The 25,585-nt window shown below is 39.2% G+C and overlaps 1 protein-coding gene across 1 annotated transcript; it reads left to right on the forward strand.

The window, feature by feature from the left end:
- Window positions 1-4,617: 4,617 nt before the first annotated feature.
- LOC136359796 (uncharacterized) lies at window positions 4,618-24,139 on the forward strand. Its single transcript, XM_066316737.1, has 6 exons — window positions 4,618-4,668; window positions 4,808-5,011; window positions 7,206-7,442; window positions 8,745-8,822; window positions 10,546-10,641; window positions 23,585-24,139. The coding sequence occupies exons 1-6, from the start codon at window positions 4,618-4,620 to the stop codon at window positions 23,735-23,737; spliced, it is 819 nt and encodes a 272-aa protein (XP_066172834.1). The 3' UTR covers window positions 23,738-24,139.
- The last annotated feature ends 1,446 nt before the right edge of the window (window positions 24,140-25,585 follow it).

Here is a 25,585-nt window from a genome sequence, read left to right on the forward strand (position 1 = left end):
TTCCTCAGCATTAAAACCAGGAAGTGAACACCTGATGTACAGTAGCCTTTGACACTGTTTCTCTGATGTGCTCATCTGTTGCTGGGGAATGTTTTCTTGGCTGGAATCTCTGATGTGCAGCTGGTGATAACAGCCAAACACAAAATATTTGCAACCCTCTCTGCGAAGACCAGTGTGGACTGCAGTAAGTTCCCTCAAGATCCACAGATGCACACAGAGCTTAGATATACCACTAAAGCATCAGCAGCTGGATTTCAGTTTGTAAGCATCCCCAGTATAATGCAAAAAAAGTTCTAGTTCGACACACAATTAATTAAATGTCCTATCTTCTTTTCCTCCTGAAGCAAACTCGGGCAAGTTGTAGGAATGTGTTTGTGATGGAAACAGTCTGATTCTATCATCTCTCTCAGTAACTTGACAGTTTTACACAACTCCAAAGTAAATGGGCTGCTTTAAATCATTCTGAAGTTCCCCATAGGAGATAGGATTGTCCCTTATTTCTAGAACATTAAACATAATAATCATGACTACATGATTATAAACATGAGTTTGCTAATGGCATCCTGGACTTTCACTAAGCAACTTAAAACCAAAACATCATCCAGACTATCTAACAGAAAGGTTTGTTTGAATATTACTGATGACTTCATTCAGAAGGGGAGAAAACTTCAAGTCTGCAGACCATTTACATAGTGGATTTAGGATAACCTACAACAATTTTTTAAAACCTTATTTTCAGGAAATTAAAAAAATCTCATCTGGTTAATTAATACTTGAATACCTGAGTTTGAAATTAAATTGTGTATTTACTGCTAGCAAAGTGTATAAGGCTTGCTTCCATAATCAGTTCAGGTAGCTAATACACTGCCTCTCCTTCAGCAGAAGCATATTCAAGGATGGCTTTGTTTCAGCAGCATTTTCTTCAGCTTTTGTTTCATGTGAATTACACAAAGCTTTCTTAGAAACAGTCTTTTGTACGTTAAAAAGGGAATGAGTCTGAAATAGTTTTTTATTAGTAGAATGTGTTATGTTGTACTTTGAAGCAGAAAAGTGTATATATTCTAGGAAATACATCTTTAAAACCATTTTCTCTCCCATAATTGTGCTATTTAAGCAAATCATCTTTTTATTAAATAGAGAAATAGGTGAGAATTCGTGTTTGGGGTTTTGAGTTGAATTGTTGTAGCAGGTGTATGACCATTGAAATGTTCTAGGTAACTAGATTCTACTTGCCAGTGGAGGCTAGGCTGTGGCTTTAAGCAGTGTGTATCACTGTCACTGTGATTTCAGAATGGTGCTTCAGAGACATGGGTGGCTTTCGTAACTTGGCTTTTATTGTTAGGCTGTCTTGGAATCTCTTTCATTTACCAGAATGTTTTAGGGTGATACATAGCATTCCCCCCCACTTGTTTCCTGGAGGAAATTGTTCTCTAGGGCAATTGTTAGTGAAATCTTAACAGAATGGATGCATTGTGCTTTATGAGAACAATTTGTCCTCTTAACTACAGGGGTATGATCTGGAGCAGTAGTTATGGAGAGACTGCCTTTGAAAAGGTAAAAAATGTGTTGAAAGGTGGTAAAAACGTCACTTGCTGGTGTAATACTGAAGGAGAATGATCTGTTAGCAAATCAGTTAGGCTCATTAACAGTGAACAGAGAAGAGAGAATGTGTTTCCATGGAACATAATAACTGCTAGGCTGATAAATATTTTCTCCCTCCAAACACTTTTGCTTTTACAAAAACAGCAGTGTTACACCACCCACATACCCATGAAGCTTAAAGTCCTAAATACAGAATTTGCCTTCTTTGTTTCATTCCAGCTACTTTGAAAAAAATGTAAATCTGTGTGCATCTCACTTTGTGTTTGCTGCCAGAAACGAATCATGCTTTTAATCTTTTTGGGTCTTAGCTTCCCCACATGTGAAACACAAGAACTTCCAAACTCGACCTGGGTAGTAAGAAGACCAATCTGTAAAATTCTGTAAGGAGAACTGATTTTTCTTTCTTCATATTAGGATATTTGCCTGTAGCCTTCTGTCTCAAAGCATGGTCCTACAGTATTTAATAAAATGAGAATAAGGTAATAAATTACTCAAAGTTTTTTAATAGAGCTTTGTTTTTGGAGTACGAGTCTGCTCTGTTACCTGAGCGACCTTGAGGGGTGATGGAAGCTTGTTGCCCATCTAAAACAATTTTAATTAATACATCAGAATAAGGAATTGGTTTCATTTTTGGCAGGGAGAACAAAATCCAGTTAAAAAATGAGACTGAGAAGTTGAGTTCACTATTTTATTTCCAGCCTTCTCCCTTTTCTATCATCAGAAAGAATCAAGTTGTAAAAATCAATTGGGGATTGAGATTTGCTTGCAAAATAATATTAGCCTGCACTCACAGCAGTAGCATTTATTGGCCTGGTTCCTTCATTTTACTTTGTGGAAGTATAATTCATGTGGTGTTTTGCATATAGCAGGTATATGCAAATGTAGACTAAAAGGCATTTCTAGTTGTTCCATTCCATCTCTTGCTATTGATACAACCAAATCATGAAACTGCTTTCATAAAGATAATCCTATCCACAGTACTGTGTAGACCTGATGAAAAATATTCGCCAGAATTTCTGTTGTTTTTATTTTACTTTGTAGTACTGTAGATCAAGAATATTGAAGACTAAAATTTCTTGGGTTACAGGTGTTAAACAGGTACTGAATTTTCCTTACAGCTGTATGTCAGCATGAAGAAAAGCATCTTGCCATAGGAGAAGGCCGACAGGGAGCAGTGCCCTGCAGCTCTGTATCCCAACTGAACTGCAGGGGGCATAGGGATGGAAAATATATTGATGTTCATCACCGTGCTCCTTTGCATACTGGAGGCTGCCACTGCAGCTGAGTGTATGCCGAAAATGATGAAGGGATTGTAAGCTTAATTTGAAATCTCTGTCTGTTACTTTGAGAGAATAGCCTTTTACTGGTTTTACAGAATTTGGCAGGCTGAATTTGAGAAGCTGTTGTTTAGGATTAGGGATCAGTGTCAAACAAGGATGAGATGTTTCCTTGGAAGAAGGTAAATGCTTCACTGTACTTGTGTTTATTTTTAGAGTGAAATTGCTTTATGACTTCCTAATGAGCTTAGAAGTTGACAAGGATTTAAGCGGTTTTGAAATACCCTGAACACTGAGTGATGTCACATTAACGATTCTGAAATGCAACAGTCCAAGCCAATAGCAAACTATTTCACCAAGTGTACTGTTCATCTGTCTGATTAGAATTGCTATCCCCCTAGCTAATATTAACAGAAAGCAAAGTTTGTTTCTTTATTCAAGATGAGTGTGAAGAAAATCCTGCCTTGCATTTTGAATAATCAAGAGGAAAGGGAGCCAATGCTGTGTTGTGATTGATTGTGCTGCTTTCCCATTGATCAGCTGAATTGACAATCAGCTCCAGTGTCCTGAGCTTAGAATGTGTGGTTAAAATAACCAGAAATATGGGCTATTTATCAGCAAATAACAATATCACTGAGTGTCAATGCAGTTTAAATGTGGTTTAACAGCAAATTTCCTGCAGGAAAAGACCAATTGCACCTTCCTTGTACAATACAAATAATCTTGTGATGGGGTTATCATCTTTTCAAGACTCACAGAAAGGTCTACAGTGTTTTCCAATGAGACACTTGGATACTGTCCATTTCCATTTCCTAGTGTTTTCAGCCATCCTAAAACTGAGAGCAAATGAAGAGTCCCAAGAGGATGACCTTCTTTAGCAGCTGAAGATGAATCAGTGTGTCCAGCATGAACAGTCTTGTCCTATTTCCTTGTCTTTACCCACCTTAGATCTAATAGAGATGGTGACATCTGAGTTGCTGGTAGTAGCAGCATATCTGTGTGTGTGTGTGAACATAACTGTTCTGCATTTAAAAAGGAAAATGGAAACTTAACCATTTAAATCTGAATCAAATACCCATTAAAACGTGAAAGTCACCATGTGCTTCTGATTGCTCCACCACAAGCTTGTTGAAAACTTTTTTTGTTAGTTTGTTTTCTCTATTGATGTATATTATTTGTTTGGTGTCAGGCTGCTTTTTACTGCTGGATTTGTATCACTGTAAGAAAATGCAGAAGTGAGATTTAAAGAAAACTTCAAAGAAAGATAAAGGTTACTTTGAAAAACTATTTCTAAAATTCAATGAAATTTAGGTACATAGGCAACCTTGATACAACTTGTCATGTATAAACTTCTGAATGAGAAAGGTGGAGTATTTTGTATGCAAATGGACATTTTGAGATAACTAAACTATAATCACTTTGTAAATCAGCAATCCTTAAAAGATCAATTAAGTATTGTGCTTTCTATTGGTACCATTCAACAAATGGAACGTTTTATTTAATGAATAATGAAGAGGGGAGTGACTTAATAGTTTTTTTTAACTCAGGTCATGAGTTGAGGTGGTCACTAAAGTCTGAGTACTCTTGTTTGTTTTCTTAATAGTACACTTTATTGAAGACTGTTGTCGATCATTAATTCTTTATGATGCTGAAGGTAGGCTTGGTCCCATGCTCTTATAAATCCTTAAAGGCTTTCACTATTTTCAGCAGCCTTTGCTTGCTCATTGTATCACCAGTAATGCCCATTAACTGGCGAAGTGTCTCTGTGGGACTGAAGGTACTTCTAAAGGTAAAAAATGGAAACAGTATTTGCAAGAATCTAAAATACCTGGCAGAACTTGCCAGGCAGTTTCTGCACTTACATACCTCAACTGCTTTCTTAAAATCTATTATTTTATTTATTTTTTTTAATGTCCTCTTTCCCTCAGGACTCTATTAAGTGGCTTCCCAAGTCTCCCAAATTGTACAGTGGCCATAACTGGAGCTCCCAGGGCTCTCGCTGGGCCTCGTTGAAAGGAAAGGAAGGTTTTCATGGTGGTAACCTGTACAAATTGAGTTCTGCCAATGGAAAATGGAGAGAAGGAAGGATCAGTCCTGAGCAAGAAGCGGAGGAACTCGAGGATCCTGATGATGTGAGTAGTCTTGAAATCTGGAGAGACAAAGTGTATCTATGAAGAGGCTATAGCTGCTCACACTGCTGTGCAGCAGAGCACTTTGAGTTTGGGGGACCTGCCGTGCTTACACTCTCATGTCTTTGCCTGTGCAGAAGGTACAGAGCTATGTTCAGCGTTTTATTCCTTCACATTGCTTGCAATTTATCCATCCAGCCCTCAGGAGTACAGTTCAACCTGCAGGTTAAGATGAGTAACCTGAGCAATGAGGAGACATGTTTTTTACTTTACTTCTACCTATATCCCCAGTTACCAAGCTCCCTCCATCACTTTCTGATGAGTAGGTTGTTGACAGCACTTGGGGTTCAGTGTCTCCCTAGGCCTGGATGGTAGAAAAGTGAGGTTGCAGTGTGCTCCTCCACTGCATGTTAATTCTGGTGCTCTTCCAGGATGCTGATGTCTGTGAGCCCCTGCCTGCTGTAGTTTCTCCATCCTGTGCCTACCAGGTGTCTGTCACCTGTGCTGCAGTCTGGTTGTCCTCTTGGTCCTAGCCTGGTGTCCTGGTTTGGAATAAATTAGGGAAGAACCTCCAAAAGGAGTCCCCTAAAAGGAGGTGGTGATTTGCACTCTTGCAGCCTTTCCCTTTCAGGGCATTGCTCACCGTTCTTCCTGGTGTTTGCTGGGAGATGAGGGAGGAACTGGGGCTCCTGCTCCTCTTCCAGGACCTCTGCTTCCTTCCTAGCCCCTGTGAGTGCTGCTGGTGTGCCCCCTCCTCCAGCCCACAGTTGTGGCTCTTTCTCATGGCCTTCTTCTCTGGCACCCACAGCACTGCAGACGTGTCTGGGTTAGTCAGCCTGGCACTGTAAAGAAAAATCTCTCTCAAGAGAAGATAGGTAGTGAACGTTTTATGTGACACAAAGCTAAGCAAATTTCCTTTTAAGTGAAAATGGGAAGCAATCATGCCTTTTATGCTTTCCCTGGAGTTGGCAATGCTTCTTTCCATCCCAACCAAAAAGACATTGTGGGAAAGTGCCAATATAGACTGAAAAGTAAAGTGTCCAGTGGGGTTCTGCACAGCTGTTCAAGGTAATGCCACTGCTTTATATTTTGGTATTAAACTTCCAAGTTTAGAGAAACACTTATGGGATTTATTTTCAGAGGTGTTCATGTGTGTTTGCTGCATCATTTTACTGCCAATAGAAGAGAGAAGGATTTGGGCAATATGAAGATCTGATTTCACCTTAACCCATAAAATTAAGGAGCAAAAATCAACCAAATATAAGTAAAGCGTTCCTAAAATGTGAACAGAATTTGGGCATCGTGTCTGAATTTAATTTAACTCTTTGTTAGGAATAACTGATAGCTGGGAAACATCACTACATTTTGCATTCAAACTTGTCTGAAGCTTTAATTGTTTGGTGGATGTATTTTAATTGTGTATTTCTCTTTTCAAGCCCTTGTGGTTTAGCTAAGCATAGGGTGACATTGTGAGCTCCTCAGTGCATCTCTGACTAAGTTCACCCCAGAGCCAGGTTTCAGAGTAGACTTTAGTATGCATCACCTTTGAGGTCCCATTTCCAGAGGACTCGTAAATCACTTGAGTTTCCAGGTCTCCACTCACTGCCATTTGCAACTGAAGTCAATACAATGACTGAAACAAAGTCTTAGATATGTAGATGCAAGTTAGGGGCTTGCCTTCCCTCTCACACCTATGCTCCCAAAAATGGAAGGTGAGTTTTGAGAAACATTTTATTTTCTGTATGGAAATATCTTTCCTTTGCCTTATGTGTGGTTCCTTCTCCCGGAACACTGGATTCAGTGCTACAGAGCTGCTAGAGGCTGCCCAAAACAGACTTGTTCTCATGCTCTGCCATTTTCACAGGGCCTTGCAGGATTTTTGCACATATGGGTATGTGTGTGTTACATGTGCTTGTGTGTGCCAGAGAATCTAGTGAAAGGCTATACAAAATGCCAGTCCTCTCCCTGTTCCCACAGTGTCAACCCCAGTGTTGAGGGCAAGATATGCCCAGAGAAATAATGGTAAAATAAATCTTTGTATGTTTGCTGTGAAGTTGCAGTTTTGTCTTCAGTGAAATAAATTCTATCATGCAGCAATGTGAGAGTGAGGAACAAATTCATGTTAGCATGGGTAAGGTCTGTGTTTTAGATTCTCCTTGCTGTTGCTGTGTTTACGTTTTTTATCTTTAACCCTCAGGAACCGATTTCCAAGTTTTCCGGTAGCCTTTTTGATAGCAATGACAGCATGCGAGATCACAGAAATCCCAGAACAACGCTTCAAGAAAAGCACAAGTTGGCAGTGAAAGGGAAGACTCTTGCAGGATCCAGCACCAAGGTGCAGCCACCTGTGTCAGCAGCAGGCAGCTTCCCCAGCGAGAGCGGCCGGATCGCGGAGGAGCTGCGGGTGCTGGATGTGCCACAGCCCCCGCTGAAGGTTTGGAACTGCTGTGTGGCCTGGGCTTGCTGCTGGGGGCCTCTGCATGTCTGTGGGGCAGTCCCTATGTCTGTGGGGAACTCTTCCTGGGTGAGGCAGTTTATAAAAGATGCAAAGAAGGGGGGACATTTCATGGCAGATGTCATGAGGCTTACCTTAAAGAGAGTAAGCTGGGAGTTGTCATTGCTCCCCGTGGCATATATGGAAAAAGAATTTCCCATTAAAAAAACCCAACAAAGCCCAGTTTCCTTGTAGCCATGCATCTCACTTTAGATGCTTTGATATTGTGAGGGCAAGTCAAAGGTGCTCACATGGAGGTGGGTACTGAGCTGAGTCTTTGTTCAGTCCATGGTTTCAAAGCAGCAGTGGCAAGTCTTGCATGGGCCAGTGTTGAAGTGTAGCACCATTTTTCTCTGGGCTGGGCTCTCCAGGGGCATGCCTGCTGGTGTTCAGAGTGGGAGGTAGATTTTTCAAGGCTCACATAATTATAGGAAATATTTTTGATTAATCAGGTCACTTATCCATTATAATTCTTTTCCAGGTAACCATTACTGTGTGCAGTCAAATGGGGAGTCTTGGTATTAGCATTGCTGGTGGAAAGGGCTCATCTTCATGTAAAGAAAGTGATGAGGTGCATTTTATTATTCAAAATTTATCTAGTGATCATTAGGAATAGACTGATGAGTAGTTCGTTGAGTTATTGTATTTTGTTGTTTGCTTTCTGAGATTGTCCTTCATGTAACATTTCCATCTTCGTAAAGCGAACAAGGGTAAACATAGGTAGCGTATTTCCCAGAGTAGGATCTGGCATTAGATTTTGATGGGAAGCTCCAGAAGGGATGATTTGGGAGAGATACCCAAATGTAAACCAATAATGTTGCAAAGGCAACCTGATGGCTGAAACACTGTTGTCTAATTCTCATTTTCTGCCTCAGTTTGGAGTCACTCCCTTGGCAATCCACATGCTTCTCCAGTCTCATTTGCTCCCTCCCAAGAGCTAACTTGATTTGAGAGAAATATTTCACACATTTATCTTTTAAATAAATCTTCGTTTTCCTCAGTCTGTTCCCCATGGCACAACGTAAACAATTACTGACTTTTGTTCATTGTTGTATGTGTCAGCCATGGAGGCTTTTTTTTTTTTTTTTTTTGTCTTGCTAATGTGCTAAGGCATTTAGTTTTTAATTTTATGGAGGCAACAGAACAATAAGTCTTGAAAATTAATTACTTCCCATTTGCTTTTTACATCTAAGAACAGTGGGAGAAACTATCACTTCTAAAACTCATGTTTTGTGTTACCAGGGGATCCTGATTGCACGGCTGCCAAAAGATGGTCCATCAGACTTGGCTGGGGTACAAGCAGGAGACAGAGTGGCTGAGGTAAATGGGTTGTTTGTCACTGTGGAGCGCGTTCTCTTGTTGTTGTCTTAAATCACTTAGAGCTGGGGAACTTGAGATGCAGATCTAGGCTTGCCTTAGTAGCTTTTTAGATACCTGCCATTATGAAGAAATTATAATAACATTAAATTGTTGTATTCCTTCTTATTATGTTCTGGTTGTCAGATCTTTATGTTCAAAGTGCTTAACTAAATATCATTCACTTAAATGAATGATTTACAAAGGAAAATAATGGTCTTAGTAAGCAGTTATGTAAGCATAAATGCAGTTGTACTTGATCCATGCTTTCATGTGACATGGTTTTAGATTTACTAGCTGAGTTCATTGCACTTGCAACAGAGATATAAACTAGATGAGTTTATTTCCCCAAGGTAATTTTTGGTGGGAAGAGAAAAGCTCAAAATAACTCCCCTGATGGAGGCTTGCAGTGCCAAGTGCCAAGGGATAAATGTGCCTCTCAGGCTGCTCCACCTCAAGCCTCATCTTTCCTAGCAGAAGCCACATTCTTGAGCTTCAGAATTTCCCAAGAGCAATGGGAAAAAAAGATCACATACAGTTTTGTGTTACATACTTTCAATGTACTGTTTGGTTTCTACCTGCTGAGAATGGTGGAGGAAGAGAACCTCTATGAAATTACTTTGATGTGAAGCTGGTCCATATTTTTTTCAGCTCTTGTTCTCTTAAAATGTCAATTATACTTCATTAGATTAGTAGTTTTTACTCCAACATGCTCCATGTTGAATTAAGGTGTGATAGAACAAGCAATATTGTATGTCTTTTAAATTGACAGAAATAATGATACAACCTGCATCAGCCAAAGAATATTTAATGGTAAATTATTCCACTAATCTTGTAAAACTATGCTATGGAATTATTAATAGATGTGGTCTTCATAACATATAAATATTCTGCTAGTTTAACAGTTCTTAAAAGGGTAATTATAGATTAAAATCTGTATAATTATACATTTTTTCTTTTTTCAAAGTTACTTTAACAAATGTGAGAGAATTTAAATAATTCTCTACATATTTCAGCGTATCAGATCATTGGGGGAAAGACCCCAGGATTTTGAGTTGCTGTGCCTTTACCTTCTGAGCAGAGTTTCTGGTCAATTTAGTATCTTAAAAATCAACCCCATTGCTCAGGTTCCTCCATGAGGCTGTAATTAATTTTTTATTTTGGGGGCTATTTGGAACATACTAGGTGTTAAAGTCTGTTCACTTAATCAGAAGTGAAAAAGAGAAGATATTTCTGTTCCATCCTGTTCTGCCCTGCTGTTATTGTACAAATAGTTAGGATTTCTCCATCTCCCACAAGATGGCAGAATCATTCATCTGTTTAAAGAATATAGAAAACAAATCTCTGCTGTTTTTGTGTCTGTCACAAGAAAGCATCAATGCAACGGGCTGTGCTTTAGAAATACTAATGCTATGACCACAGGACTAATCTGTGTATAAATAACAAGCATTTTTCTCTTTACACTATGTGTTACAACTTCTTATTCTTGAACTGATAATTTCAACAGTTCAAATACAAAATTCACCAAAAATGAGAAACAGTAAGAATTGCAATTTTATTTGCTTTTGTTGTACAACCGCATGTAACAACAGGGCTAGGTGTTTGTATCCTAACTTTAAGAGGAGGGAACTCCTCTTCTTGAACAGTATTCAGAATAAAAATGTGTTTCTGGTGTTTTCTTTTAAAGGCAACCTTTGTTTCAGAACCTGCTGCCCTTCATGCTGGTCCTACTGAAGCTTCCCCCAAGGGCAGCCCCTTCCCGACAGTCAACCATGTCATAACAGTAAGTAGGATGGCCCCATTAAATAACAAGTCACTCTTACCTAAGAAATTTGTGCTGTCATTAATGCTAGTGCAGACTGGCACAGAACTCAAGACATATCAAAGATCAGAGACCTTACCAAGTGTTTACCTGGCTGTCACTGCAGCTGGGACATGGAGGAGCTCAGCTCCTGGGTGGGCACCCGTGTAGCAGAGCAGAGCTTTTGAAGTGCTCTGGTTTAGGGTCTTTGGGGTCGTGTCCATTCCCCCAGTCTGAGTCATTATTCTGTTGTCTGGACTCTGTCTCTAGCTAATGGAAGGAGCAGCATTTCTCCCTCATTTAGGAGGGAGAGGGTGAATAGCTACCTGGAGATGACCATTTTCATCTTTTGACTGGAGGGGGGAACTTGTGTCACAGGCTAAGACCTGCCTGTATTTTAGGTGACTGGTGAGAGAAAGCCTACTGCACATGTCACAGAAGGCAACAGCTGAGCCTGCAGGGTGGCTTTTAGAAATCCAGTGTTTTGAACTTTTGTAGCATGTTCAACTCTCTGAAGACCTACCCTAATCTTAGTCACTTATGTGCACAACTGAAACTATGGCTTTACTAGGAAGGTATAATAAGGTCAAGGTATCTGAATAATGAAGGTCAAAAAGCATCTTGCTTGTGTGGAGCTTGAAGTACCAGGAAGCAACAACTGCTTCTCCTACAGCAAATGCCAGAGGAATGCTTGTTTGATTCATCTTCTTTCAGTCTTTTTTTAAATCTTTCTCCATGAATACCATTTAATACCAACCCAGCTAATGGCAAAAAATGAAAGTATGTATATTATACATAAAAGACTATAATCAAAGAACATATAAGTTTTTATTAACCATTTAGTTAGTGATTTGTTAGCTGACTGAAAAAGTGAGCAAATAGATCATGCAACTGTTTTTCTCTGGTTTCCTCTGTTAATCACTGTTTGACATGTTGAGCTGCAGCTTTTGTCCAAGCTTAGCCTTGATACACTTAAGAAAGGTTTTCCCTTCCATTAGTTGCTTAAAGAAACTTACTTTGAGGCCTCTGGCCTCCAACATCATATTGTGAAACATTTAGACCAGTTTTATTTTCCAGCTGAAAACACTTTAATCAATTTGTTTTGGTGGTTGTTTGTTTGTTTGTTTTTGTCCAGTTATACTTGGCGGCTGTTTCTTACAGTCTTTATCAGCACTGCAGGAAGCATGAGGCTTCCTGTTAGAGGAACCACTGTCGAAAGGGTTTGTTCAGACATTGGCAATGGCCTGGATCTGTTGCAGTAGTATCTGACTTTTAGTTTTTTCATCTAAAAAGAATAAATTACTGTATTTTTGTGTTGTATGCTTCCCTTTAAAGTTCTTCATCAGTAGTGAGGGTAGGAGGCAGATTAGACTGATATAGTTAACTTTGAGCTGAGTACTCAGAGGAGTCAACTGGCTGAATATGTTCTGAGTGTCAAAAGTAACTGATGTGCAAATTCTTTTGGGAAGAAACATTTGTGTTTCTGGTTTTGTTTCTTTCTTGAAATCAAAATCTTTGTGCTGTAGCAAATGAATCACGTTATTTCCTATAGCCTGGAGCACCATTCATCAATTTTAGGGATTATGGGTTTATGGGGAGTATCCTGCTGGCTTGGGACTGCTCAATTTCTCATTTGTTCTCACTTTCAAGTCCCTCTTATTCCTCAGTAACTGAAGGAAATCTTATTATCTGAAAAATGTTTAGAGCCTGGCTTCTCATGGAGGACTTGCTTTGCATGTTCAGATAAGCAGGTGGCAGTAGGACCTTAATGCAGAATCTTCTTCTGCGCTAGGAATATAGGAAGGTTCATTTCCTTTGTGCTTCTGATCAAGTTTCAGTAGAAGATGGTTGTGTCTACATCAAGGGAGGGAAGAATTGAAGCATAATGGCAGAGAAACCAGAGACTCCTATTACTATTCTGCAAAAACTGAGTATGTGCCAGATGGTGTCATCTTTCTTCTCCCTCTCTTGCATGTCACCATCCTGCCTTCCAGCAGATAGTGTCTTCATCTGTTTATTTTTATTGAATTTTAAAAAAACATCCTCTTTGCATATGCTCCATGTGATAATATTTGTCTCATTCTTGCTAGCCACAGCCCACCCCATCTCTGAGCCTGCTGCTCTGGCATTACCACAGGCAACACTGCTGCCATGTTCAGGTTTTCTCTCTGTTTTCCATAGGCTTGGTTGCTCTGACTGCTTCTCAAAGGCTCATTTAATTGTTAACTCAGCCAGCCAAGCTCAATTTCAAACCCTTTGTGCCAACTTTAAGATTTCATGACAGTGTGAATGACCAGTAATTAATTGGACAAATGAAATGTTCTTTCACAGTGAGTCATTGTTTTGCAAAGGAAAAATGAGAATCTTCCTTGGTTTTAATTATGATTGAGTATTTTGCTGACATGTAGATAGAGGTCTCAGAACTTTAATTACAATTAGATAGTTTTTGCATACAGTATTTTCTAGACTTGTCTCAATTATGCTAATTACTCTTCAAAAATATGAAAACATATTTTACTTTGTTTACTATATATATCTAAATATAAATATTTAAATGGAACTTAAACAAAAAAATTATCAGGGATATAACCACATATCCATGCTGACTTTAACAGAAGGAACTTTAACTTGGATTCTGGATTGTTCATTTCCAGTTCTGTTATTGTTTCCTATCCATCCTCTCAAATACAGAGCCAACTCTTCACAATCTTTCTCCGTCATAAATATTTTTGTTCAGCCTCTGACCGAAATTCACAGAGGATTTGGTTTGACTGAATGGATAATGTTGACAGGTTTCGGCATCTTCTGTCATTTCATAACATGCATCATCATGCCATCTTCTTTGACTCATTTTTGGGGCTATCAATGTAATAAGGATGTTAGATAGTTTGTAATTTATATTTTCAAGCATTGAAAATAGTTTAATCTAGTATTTAATGTAAATTTTTAGATTTAATTTTATGTGTTTGCCCTGGGAATTTTCTCAATTATGTTTTTTCATATAGGTCACTGGGGTTACACGTGGATAGTGGAGTTTTCAAGGAAGATTAAAGTAAGAGTTCCCATTAAAAGTGATTGTGTGAATGAATAAAATAAATAAATAAATGGTGAAGCTTACAATACTGAAAAAATGTGAAGAACTTCAGGCTAAAAAAGCCAAATTTTTTGGCTGATCTGCTAAAAATGCAGAGATGCTTGAGGATTCCTAAATCTGCTGAGAAGACAGACAAGTGTACTAGAACCTGTATCAAAATGAAATCATCTTGAGCCTACACAAAGTGCATAAGCAGATACACCATCTCCCACAGTTTGCAGTTGCTGGTCTTCTGCCTCTGTCTCATATTGTTCATGTGCAACTTGTGAGAAATCTTACATAGATGAGAATCCCAGCAGATCTACCTTCTTCATTTCCAGCTGATAAAGGGTTTTTTTTCAGGAAAAAAAACTTGATCCACTTACATTAGTTAAAACAAAAACCTAATTACTAAACCCTTTCTTTATTCATCAGAGCATGTTCTAAACATACCAGAAAATTGAAATCATACAACGTAAAATAAAACTTTTGCTTCTTTAGTCATTGTCTTACTTTGTTCAATTTTAAAAGCAAAGCCAGTGGAGTACTCAGGTCAGAGAAGCAGTACAAAAGAAGACAAGTAAAATGAGACTCAGAATATCCTTATCATGAACAAAGCCAGGTTTCTTTTTAAGCTTGTTTCAAACAGTAAAGACCTTGCACACATCACATACAGTGTTTGACTGACCTGTAGCACCATAAGATCTACTACTTCAAGTTTCTTATAAAAAACTGCTTTGTCCCTTCTCCAAACATTTTCATGACGCTTTTAATCTTGTCAGGTAAGGAGTTGTTGTTTGTTATTTTTTTTTTCCAATTCTGACAAGCTAAGTTAGTTTTAGAAGTCAGGAATCTAATTCTCCACTGCCTTGCCTCTTGCACGGATATACATACATTTGCAAAGAAGCCTATGAGCTTTGTTGATTTAGCTAACCTTAGCCATTGTGTGAACTTCAGTGGAGTGTGAGCACACATGTGCCATGTGATTGCCTCCTCCGTTTCATCTCCTATTTTGCTCCTGCTTTTATCTAAGCAACTGAGTATTTCTGAGTCACAATGAAAGATGGAAGATAAAAGGTGTGTGTTGTAGACACTGTGTTTGCCTCCGTGGTATAGTGGTTAGGGAACTTATTTTGTGAATTTGAAATTAAGTTCCTGCTCCCAGCAAATGCTTCTGTTCACACAGTGTATCTTTTTCCTCTGTTCCTTTTAAGTAGTTTTCTCACAGTACTCGGTCAAAACTGACTCATTTCAAACTTTAAGTTCTTGGATTTTGTAAAGCTTGTAATTAACGACACTAAATAGGAAAAAACCTTTAAAAAAGGCAGGACATTAATTGATCTATTCAAGTTACCATATTAAAATACCTCCAAGTTAATCAACCAAGTGAGTCCATCATATGGTAGACAATATAAGCACTGCAGACAATACAAGCAAAAACATGTAAAAGACAAACAGACTCAAGCAAGGCACCTTGAACTGTGCCATAGGACATAGCATATTATTTGAGAATAAAAGAGTAAAATTTGAGAATAAAAGAATAAATTTAAATATTATTTAAATAATATTTAAAGAACTACACAAATGATAATCAATGTCTCCCCATGTGAAAGGCATCCTCATGGACTCTTCAGGGGAAGAGACTGTACAAAGTTCCTGCAGGCTTTCAGACAGCCACTGCCTTTCACAGGGGTGATGCATTTTCTTCAAAAAATCATAGGGTTGGCAACTTGAATCAAGGGTAGTACTGCTTTTGGGGGCAATGCCTTTTAAGTGTCCCAGTGTGGTCAGAGCAATGCATTTTCTTCCATGTTTTCATAGCATCAGGCCAGAAATGATTACACACTTACATGAAAGCACTTATATGAAAATCTGTAAATCAGATTCCAGTGTCAGGGAAGTCACTATCCAGTGGTACATTAGAAGATGAAAGAAATGGAAAAAGGACAATTTTTCATACACAATTTGAATCACATAAGAGACTTTTGTGCTTGACAGCATTGCAGATATGACATGATGAGGATTGGTCTTCCATTTTTGTTGTGAGTTTGACAGAGCTCCCTCTTTCTTGCCTTGTGCATTGCACTTGGGAGGCACTTGGCAGAGAGCAAGAACAGAAAGGAGCTTTGCTCTAAATGTGACATGACCAAATGTTATATATACTGCATGCTGGAAGACAGATGAAACGTGCAAGATGTTCTCTTGCTATTCCAAGAAGTAGAGAAAATGCTCAGTTTTAAACCTGAGCTGTAAAATATATCAGTATCTAGAAAATTCACGCAGAGGAAGTGTCTGTAGAATCATAGAGTGGTTTGGGTCGGAATGGATCTTTAAAGGTCATCTTGTACCCCACTTGTAGTGACCAGGCACATCTTCCACTAGAACAGGTTGCTCAGAGCCCTGTCCAACCTGTCCTTGAATATTTCCAGGAACGGGAATGGCATCCACACCTCTCTGAGCAACCTGTTCCAGTGTTTTACTGCTCGTCTGGTGCATTGACTTCCAGGAAATCCTACTGAGCTGAATTAGATTTTGGAGAAAATCACTGTGCACAGTGTGGGAACAGCAACAGGGAAGAGGGATGGGCTGGTGGGGTAGCCCCTGCTTAGGGCCCTCACCAGGCTGCTGCACACAAAACTGAGGCAGCACTTCCAAAAGCATGGTGCCAAAGCTCCTCTGTCGGTGCTTGAGAGTAGTGTGGCTGTTCCAAAGGCAAGGATAAACTGAATTATGTGTTGCCCTGTCGCAGCCCGAAGCAACAGCAGTTGTCCTGAGCCGGTTGTTCCCTGAGGGCAGCAGCGCAGGTCACACGGATTTCCTTGTGCAGAGGTCTCCTGTAGCCAATCTAATGAGGTGCTTCATCCATGCCTCACCAAAGATTCATCTTCCCCAGAGTGCAGGAGAGGTTTATACCTCTCTCTCTCCATCCGACTTCACAATTTCTGGAGTTCTGCCAGAGATCAAACACAGCAGTGAAATAGCATTGTAATGTGTCAGGGAGAGGGATGCAGCCGGGGATTTCCAGACCAGGAGAGTTGAGGGTGCACCATAAAACACATGCTTATTGAAACATCCCTGATGTGCTATAAAAGGGGAGCTGTGTTGAATGCCTAGAGGGGTTTCCAGATTCATGTGTTTTCGTACACACAGCTGTGCATCACCTTGTTACTGTCCCACGCCCCTCGACCCTGCCCCAGCTGCTGTCCCGGCTGCGCCCTGGCTGCTGTGCCCGCTCCCGCCTGGAGGTGGGGTTGCTTGTGAGTAATGAACTCACAAGGAACTAATTTGATCTCATTCTCTCTCTCTGACTTGTATTTCCTTGTTTCCTTTTGGGGATAAGGTTGCTTTTATCTATTGTTGCTGACATCACTTCAGTTAAGGACACCATCGGATGCCTGTTTATTGTGAACTGTGCAGCAGCAGATCTGCCCCTTTTCTGCTCTTCTGTTGGATGCATTTCTGCATCCTCTTTTTAAAATTTTTATTTAAAGTCCAGCTGTGTTAATATTTTTTAGGCATGAGTAAACGCCCTATTTTACTAAATTTGATTTAGACAGTTTCTTCTGTGAAGACAGTCATTATCGAATGTGATCTTTTGCATCTAGCAAAGGACTGTTTTCACTGTTTAGTGAGAAGTCTAAATTTCCTGTTCAGGTTTAAAAAATTACTTCTGTGCCAGTGACAACAAAACAGGTAAGACTAAGTATGAAATCATAACATTATTAATGAGGTTTATTTAACCCCCTGCACATGCTCTCAGCTGTGTTGATAATTTTGTTTTCCCCTGTTTTCCCCAGTTAAGGGTACCATCCTTAGCACTGAAGTCAGTGATGATCAACTGTAAAGTCAAATTTTAAAAATGTGCATAATTTAGAGCTGAGCTAGGCATTCCTATTACAGGTATTTTCTAGCTGGGGGATATTTTCTTTTAAAATTTACCTGTTTTGAACTCAAGTTAAATGTCTGTCTGGTTTTCTTCCTAAAAAAAGGTCAATCCTAATTCTTTTTTCCTGCCCGTATTCCATCAAACTTTGGCCTTTCATATGTCGTTTCACCTTCTGATTTGTAGCCTCTGTCCCCAGCAGCTGGCCATGCTTCCAGCTGTGATTTGCCCTGCAACTGTTGATTATGCCTTTGATGTGAAGCTTGGGTTGTAGCTCTGACTCTTGCCTTGAGAACTTCCCTCTCCAGCTAACACTGGAATATGGACGTTTGGACTGGGAGAGGCCAGGGGAAGGGAAAGTCTTATAAAAGAAGAAGAAAGAAGAAAGTGGGGTTTGTTCTGTTCAGTTTTAGATTTGAAAAAATTATAAAAAGACATAATGAACTGTCTTTTATGGACTGTTCTGCAACCTTTTGGACAGACATTTTGATTAAAAGTAGGTAAGGAAAGCATATATGCACATCTGGAAGTTAAAAATTATCGGATGTTAACCTGACAAGACATCTCATTTATCATGTTTTAGTTTAAAAACTGCCTTCACCCATCATAACTAGTTGTGGGTTTGTTCCTCTTCTGTTTCAGTATGAAAGAATTTTTGCAGCCAACACTGTAGCTGAATTGCCCCAAGTTGTTTAGATGGCTTTATTTTACTTCTTTCTGCAGAGAACCAGGAGTGCACAGGCAGCCCCCTGTCTGTGCTCCAGTTGAAGGACTCTGAGTTTCAGTGTAGGCTGTTAATCCCATTTAATGAGAGTGTCTGAAATTATTTGATTTTTAGTTATGTGTGATTCAAACAAAACTGAAATTTTTTAGTATAGAAAGTCTTAATGTTACGTTAAAAAAAGTGACAAAAACAAGGTGATGGAAGAAGTCTCCACAGTGAGCCCACTGGTTTTACTACAGGACATGTCCAGTTTGAAGTTTACTTTTTAGGCACTGAAAATGCAATTTCAGGGGAAAATGGAAAAATAGTAACTTGTTTCAAGTAATTAATAATGCATTTTTCTGAAAAAGTTTTCTATGTATTTTGACAATTTGAGATTGAATAGTAGTTCCAATATTATTTAAATAATTATATTTAAAGCATGATGATGGAAAGTGAGTAGGAGGACTTTGGAATTTCAACATAAGTATTTTAAACAAGTTCAAACACTGCTGAGTAACGAACAGTGGAAAACAATGGAATAAGAGAAAATCTAGATAATTTGTCCTCCTACACTGGCATCATTTTTTTTTCAGAATTATCTACTGAAGACGGAAGTTTCACACCTTCTCACATGCCATAGACAAGCAACACAGCTGCCTGTACTGGAAGAGTTTTCCTTATTGCTATCCTAAATGCCTCTGTGTTACCCTGTCTGTAATGGGCAGTGGAAATAGTTTCTTCCTTTTTGCTGTGCCATTTTTTCACATAGGAAATCTTATCTTCTCTCAATCATGCTGAACCAGGAAATGTACATTCAAACATGAATAGTAAAGAAAAGCTTTAAGAGCAAAGCTTGCCTATTTAATAGGGTAATGCTGAAGTCAGTGAAGATAAGCAGGGAAATATGAAAGCGAAGGTAAAATCCTCCCAGGATTCTGGCAAGGGAAGCACTGCATTTGAGAAAGGGATGTAACAAAATACAGTGGAAATTTTAGAGTTGTTGAGTTTTGTTACTTTCTTTTGTTTGTAGGGTTTTTTCCTTCCTTTTTTTCCTTTTCCTTTTTTTTTTTTTTTTTTTTTTTTTTTTTTTTTTTTTTTTTTTTTTTTTTTTTCCCCCACAAAACTGAAAGAGTAAATGAAGCTGATAAAGCTTCATATTGTGATGTTCCTGGAGGTTGGGTGAATGTGAAGGCAGTGATAGAGATTGCTGGGTTCTTAGGGGATGGTTAGATGAAGATGGCTAGGCCACTGTGCTTAGAAATGTGAAATGTGTTTCTTACATCCATTTTGTGTCGGTTTTGGTTTATAGAGAAGCTTAATTGATAACTTTTGCTGCAAGGAGAGAGACTAGAGGCCCAAGCCTCTTTTCATTGAATTAGACCTTGTACAAATGCATGCTCTATTACCTAGTTGCATTTGCAATTGTGTAATTGGCACCATCTTCAGCTGAGATTTGGTTTTTCATTGGTACCTATGATTCAGATTTGAAGAAATCAGGTCCTCAGCATCCCATCAGGGAGAGAGGCACAGAAGAGGATGACTGGCCACAGGGGAAGGAGCAGCAATGGTTTAGGGACAGCAGTGGCATGGGTTCACATGGGGTTTCAGAGAGACAGTGGGCAGGGACATGTGCAGAAAGCAGAGGGACAGAGGATACAGCTTGCTCTTGGACCAAGTTTCTGACAAACTTTGATTTGTTAGAAAGACTCAGCAGTATGTCTCCAAATCAGTGTGAGTCAGCATATGTGTGAGCTTTCACCTGCCTGGAGAGGGTACAGAGGGGCTGCTGTAGATCACACCTGAGCCCACTCTTCTCTTGAGAATGCAGGTGTCCAGCCATTGCAGCACTTCTGGGCTGAGATACTGTTCAGCCTCTGCTGTAGAAAACTGGTTGTTCATTTAGTGCTGGTTCCTCTTTACCTACAGCAACATGAAAGATTAGATTTAAGACTTCTCTAACACTATGCATTTCGTGGAGCAGTTTACGCAATTACCACAGAAATGCTGAAGGAGCACTTTTCATCAATTAAATTTATTTTATAATTTAGACCTAGTTCCATCATAATATATGAAAGATATGCAAGCAGTCATGAAATGTTTGAAGAAAATCTCTTTTAGAGAATTAGTTTTGGATCTTTGGAAACTAGGGAGTAAGAACCATGCTGAAATAGAGTACTTAAAAAACTGATATTCAAAACTGACATTCATGGCTAAGGTCTTTCTTCAAAAAGAAAAATAGGTATTGTCACTCTGCATTGCTAATGAAATACATGTCAGTCATGGAGAGGTGTGCACATGTCTATTTTTGAACAGCATAGTACACAAAGGTCTTCCTGAGCATTGAACTGACAGCTCAATGAAATGCAACGCCTGGTCCTGGATATGACTGTAGGTAACTTAGGGCATAGACCTCTGCAGTAGTCCTTGAGGTGTCAGAATTTCATTATGTGACCCAGTAAAGCACCTGTATGTATAGATGTTCATTTGCTGTACTGCAAAGCAGCTGGCTGCTGGCTGTTGTTAAGCAAGAAGCATCTTTCAACAAAGAACAGAACCATCCAGTGCCAGGAAAGCTTATAAATGATGTCATGTGTGCATGACAAAAGCAAATCATCCCAGGAGGTGTAGCTTGGCCAGTGGTTAGGATCTATATAGGTTACTTAAAGCTTCCAGAAATGTGTCCTTAGTTTAAGCAGAAGAAAAAAGAAGGGGAAAAAAAAGGTATAAAATTGGACGTTCAGTACACCAGGGTATACACAAAATTTATACATGGTTTTAAAATTAGTTTACATATACTAGAGGTGAGATTCAGCTGTGCACTGACACTTGCACTTTGGTGTATGTGTGTAGTGTGCTGTGAGATGGGGGGAGTTGCAGCTAATGTCAGGGGAGCCTGGGGAATAATTCATTTTACTAGTATCTATATGCTTGTGTCATTTCCTAAATCAAATAATGTACAGCGAGGAAATAATATATAAACAATTGAATTCTGTGGTGGCAACATTAAATGTTCTCATGAAATAGAAGTAGCTGATAAATAAGAAGTACTAACTTTCCTTAAAATTTTCATACTTCTAATAAGACAACCACTTTATTTATTACACATTATCATTTACCTCTTCTTGAGATATATTGACTCACCCTTATATATTTTCATTACATGTTAAACCTTTTTTGGAAAGCAGTAAAAAGGAAGATGATTTTGTGCATCAGAGTAAAATTTGTAATAATCCATTCATTGATAAAAATAATTACTGATACATTATTTCACTATACATAAAGAGCCTGACACTGTTCTTTTTCATCAGTTATAGCATTTAAATTATTCTTAAAGCATTGAAATATAATTCTCAAAGAATAGAAAGTTCTTGTCCAAAAAAAAAAAATTAATGAAATCCATGTATGCATATTTTATTGACAAATTTAAACATTGATATTTTCTCTTAATGTTTCCCTTAAATATATTTTGTCAATAAAGAAGCCCAAATGTGCAATTTTTCAAAGATCAATAATTGATATAAGAGTTTTAATTCATCCTTTATTGCTTTCAGGAGATTAATTGAATGAATGAGGAAGTTAAATATTTTTTTCATATTTACGTGTCTTTATTTAAAAAAAAAATTAATCTTTTTTTTTTTTTTTAAGATTAGCTAATAGAGAAAAGGGCAATTTATCCTTATTTTGCTTTATCAGTGGCTTTTTTGAAAAATAAAAAAGGAGGGCCATTGGGAATTATCCTTTATTGGATGTGGTAAGAAATACAGAGACAAAGGATAAGGAAAAGTCTGAGGTACTTAATGCCTTCTTTGCCTCAGTCTCTAATGGCAAGACCAGTTGTTCTCTGGGTGCCAGTCCTCTAAACTGTAACACAAGGTTAGTGAGTGGAATAAAACCCCCAAAATCCAAGGGGAAATGTTCAACACCTGCTGCACAAATTAGACACACAAGTCCACGGGGCCAGACCGAGGGTACTGAGAGAGCTGGTGAAGTGCTCACTGAGCCCCTTTCATCTCTATTGGCAGTCTTGACTAACTAGGAAGATCCCAGTTGACTGGAAGTTGGCAGATGACACTGTTGACACTTACTGGGTGAAAAACTGTCTGGATGGCCAGGCCCAGAGGATGGTGGTGAATGGTGCTACATTCAGCTGGTGGCTGGTCACTAGTGGTGTTTCCCAGGACTCAGTACTGGGGCCAGCCCTCTTTAATATCTTTATCAATGATCTGGATGAGGGAACTGAGTGCACCCTCAATAGGTTTGCTGGTGACACCGGGCTGGGTGGGAGTGTTGATCTGCTACAGGGTGGGAAGGCTGTGCAGTGGGATTTGGACAGGCTGGACTGATGGTCCAAGGCCAATTATGTGAGGTTCAGTGAGGCCGAGTGTCAGGTTCTGCCCTTCAACCCCATGCAGAGCTACAGGCTGGGGGCAAAGTAGCTGGAAGGCTGCCCAGTGGAAAAGGACCTGGGGGTGCTGGACCTCAGCTGGCTGATTATAAGTCAGTGTGTGTGTCCAGGTGGCCAGGAAGGCCAGTCTCATCCTGGCCTGTGTCAGCAATAGTGTGGCCAGCAGGACCAGGACAGGGATTGTCCCTCTGTACTCAGCACTGCTGAGGTCACACCTGGAGAGCTGGGTCCAGTTCTGGGCCCCTCACTGTGAGAAAGACATTGAGGGGCTGGAGTGAGTCCAGAGAAGGGCAATGGAGATGGTGAAGGATCTGGAGCACAAGTCCTGTGAGCAGCAGGTGAGGGAGCTGGGGGTGTTTAGCCTGGAGAAAAGGAGGCTCAGAGAAACCTCATTGCTCTCTCCAACTGCCTTAAAGGAGATTGTAAGAAGGTGGGGGTTGGTCTCTTCTGCTATGTAACCAGTGACAGGGCAGGAGGAAATGGTCTGAAGTTGTGCCCGGGGTAGGTTTATATTGGATATTAGAAAAAAAGTCTTACAGAAAGGATGTTCAAGCATTGGAACACATTGCCCAGGGAAGTGGCTGACTCACTGTCCCTGGAGGTATTTAAAAGACATGTAGATGTAGTTGTGACACTTTGGGACATGGTTTAGCGGTGGACTTGGCAAGGCTGGGTTGGTAGTTGGACTTGATTATGTTAAAGGTGTTTTCCAATTCTGTGATTCTCTATGGTGTTACACCTCTCACCTGTTTTTCTTCTCATCACCTGTTTCCCCTGTCCCTTTAAAATATTCCCATTAAACAGTTCCCTGTTCTTGATCTGATTCTTTTCTCTGAAATCTTTCACATCTTGCTGAAGATACCTCGGATAATCCTCACACGCCCTTCCACTTCCGATGAAGATGCTGACCAGTTGCCCCCAGACCCTGATGACTTTGAGCCTGAGGAGCCTGACAGCGCAGAAGGCCATGCCTATTCAGACTGTCTGAGCAGTGCTTTTTATCCTCCATAATAAAGTACTTTTCTGGCAGGAGTTCATGGGTGGTTTTCTTTTCCATTGTTTGATTACATTTAATGTAGTACTTGAACCGCTATGCCTTATTTATAGTGAAAACCATGGAGGATGGATTTGTGAGGAGAACCCTGTTTGTATTTCATTGCCTTGAACTTTTCTTCGGCAAGAACTAGTGAGTCTGAAGGTAAGTGCGCAAGGTCAAGTTATGTGAATGTCACCACATGTTTCAGTAGCCACCTGTAAAGGTACCCTGCAGCACCTAAATGGTAATGGAGAAAAAAAGCAGGTGGTTTTTATTCAGAAGATACTTTACCCATTTGGAAACATACTGAAAACAATTGTATAGTTGGGTGGGTTTTTTAAAATCTCCTGTCCATGTTTTGTCAATGCAGCTCATCCTTCTATTCTCCCCCCAGGTTCCTTTGATTTGTCCCTTTAATGTCATTTTTCTATGAGAATTAAAAAAAAAAATCTGTCTTTAAATAGTGCTGGGTTGTTTTTTTTTACCCACTGAGAAATGTTATCTGTGTTGGATTCTCTATCTCATTGTATTGTAATAAAGAACAGTTTCTCCTGTTATCAGTAATGTGAAGGTACATCAGATTTGAACAGTACCTGTAAGTTGTATTTTATTAGATCCAAATGCAGAAGGCGCCTTATGCCACTATGTACCTGAGAGTGAAGCAAGAAGCAATTTCTTATATTTGAGGGACTGTCTGAAACATTTTTTCCCTGACTTGCATATAAGCAGAACACTTTTAATTGGCCTTACTGCAGTATGCCTGTATTTCACATATATATATGTGTGTGAGGGAAGAATTTAAGAGCAAATTGTCCTTTCCAACAGTTTTCAGTCCTTTAATTCTCTTCACTGCTATTTGGGTTTCTAATGCATTTTAAGCTGTTTAAGAAGAACTGTTATGGACTGTTCTTTATTTGGGGTTCCACAGTGCTGCCTTAACTCAGAGGTGGGGTCTGATGCTGCTAGACTTGAATGCCATGACTTTCTTTTCATGTACATTAAGTGTGCATGGATGGTTTTTATGATGATTATACAGTTTATTTCCCTGTAAATGTAATATAGCACAACCCAGTGTCTTGGTAAATCCTCATCTTTTATTCACATTCTTGAGAAAGATTTCTCAGGTGATCATTCAAATATAACTTCAACGAATGCTGATAGCTGGCTTTTACAGGATTAGAAAGTTCCCAGGAGGGCATGGCTATCACAAAGGGAACAATATCTCCTACTAACAAAAGGGATATTTTATTTTGAAAAGATGGATTTGCACTACCACTGTGATATCATGTCAATGGCATCCATTTTGTTTTTTATTATCTTGTACATCTGCATTTTAATTGACGATAGCAATAGAAATATTAAGCTAACTTCATTCATTTGCAAAATGAACATTATCTTAGAATCTGCTATGACTGTAATAATAAAGACTGTATAATGTCTGTAAGCATAGGCTTAAATGATATTGATAAATTAAATTATATTTAAAATATTTGTTTTCCATCTCTTTTCTTCCTCCAAAATATACAGGGTTCTTTCACCATGACTTAATGTTTGATCAATACATGTTGCAAAAGTATCAATCTCACAACCCACAAATGCTTTGGCACTTTACCTACTACTTTGTGTCTTACTAGACTGCAGAAAAAACCCCAGATCCTCAGCTGCTATAAATTAGCCCTAGATTGCAGAACAAGTTGTAGTTGAAAGCTAGTAAAAGGAGAGTTCTGTTGAGAACTTGGTATTTTCTTCCTTTTAACTTCCCATGCATAAGCTTTTGTTTTAGATTCTTCATTAGATCTTGGAAATCAAAACATTTGCTATCA

The sequence above is a fragment of the Sylvia atricapilla genome, chromosome 3 (assembly GCF_009819655.1).
Source record: "Sylvia atricapilla isolate bSylAtr1 chromosome 3, bSylAtr1.pri, whole genome shotgun sequence".
NCBI lineage: Eukaryota > Metazoa > Chordata > Aves > Passeriformes > Sylviidae > Sylvia > Sylvia atricapilla.

Excerpts from the sequence above, each read along its gene's own strand:
- LOC136359796 (XM_066316737.1), top strand. The coding sequence starts at position 4,618 with ATGCCCATTAACTGGCGAAGTGTCTCTGTGGGACTGAAGGTACTTCTA. Across the intron at positions 5,012-7,205 it reads AACTCGAGGATCCTGATGAT|GAACCGATTTCCAAGTTTTC; the intron begins GTGAGTAGTCTT and ends TTTAACCCTCAG. Across the intron at positions 10,642-23,584 it reads CAGTCAACCATGTCATAACA|ATACCTCGGATAATCCTCAC; the intron begins GTAAGTAGGATG and ends ATCTTGCTGAAG.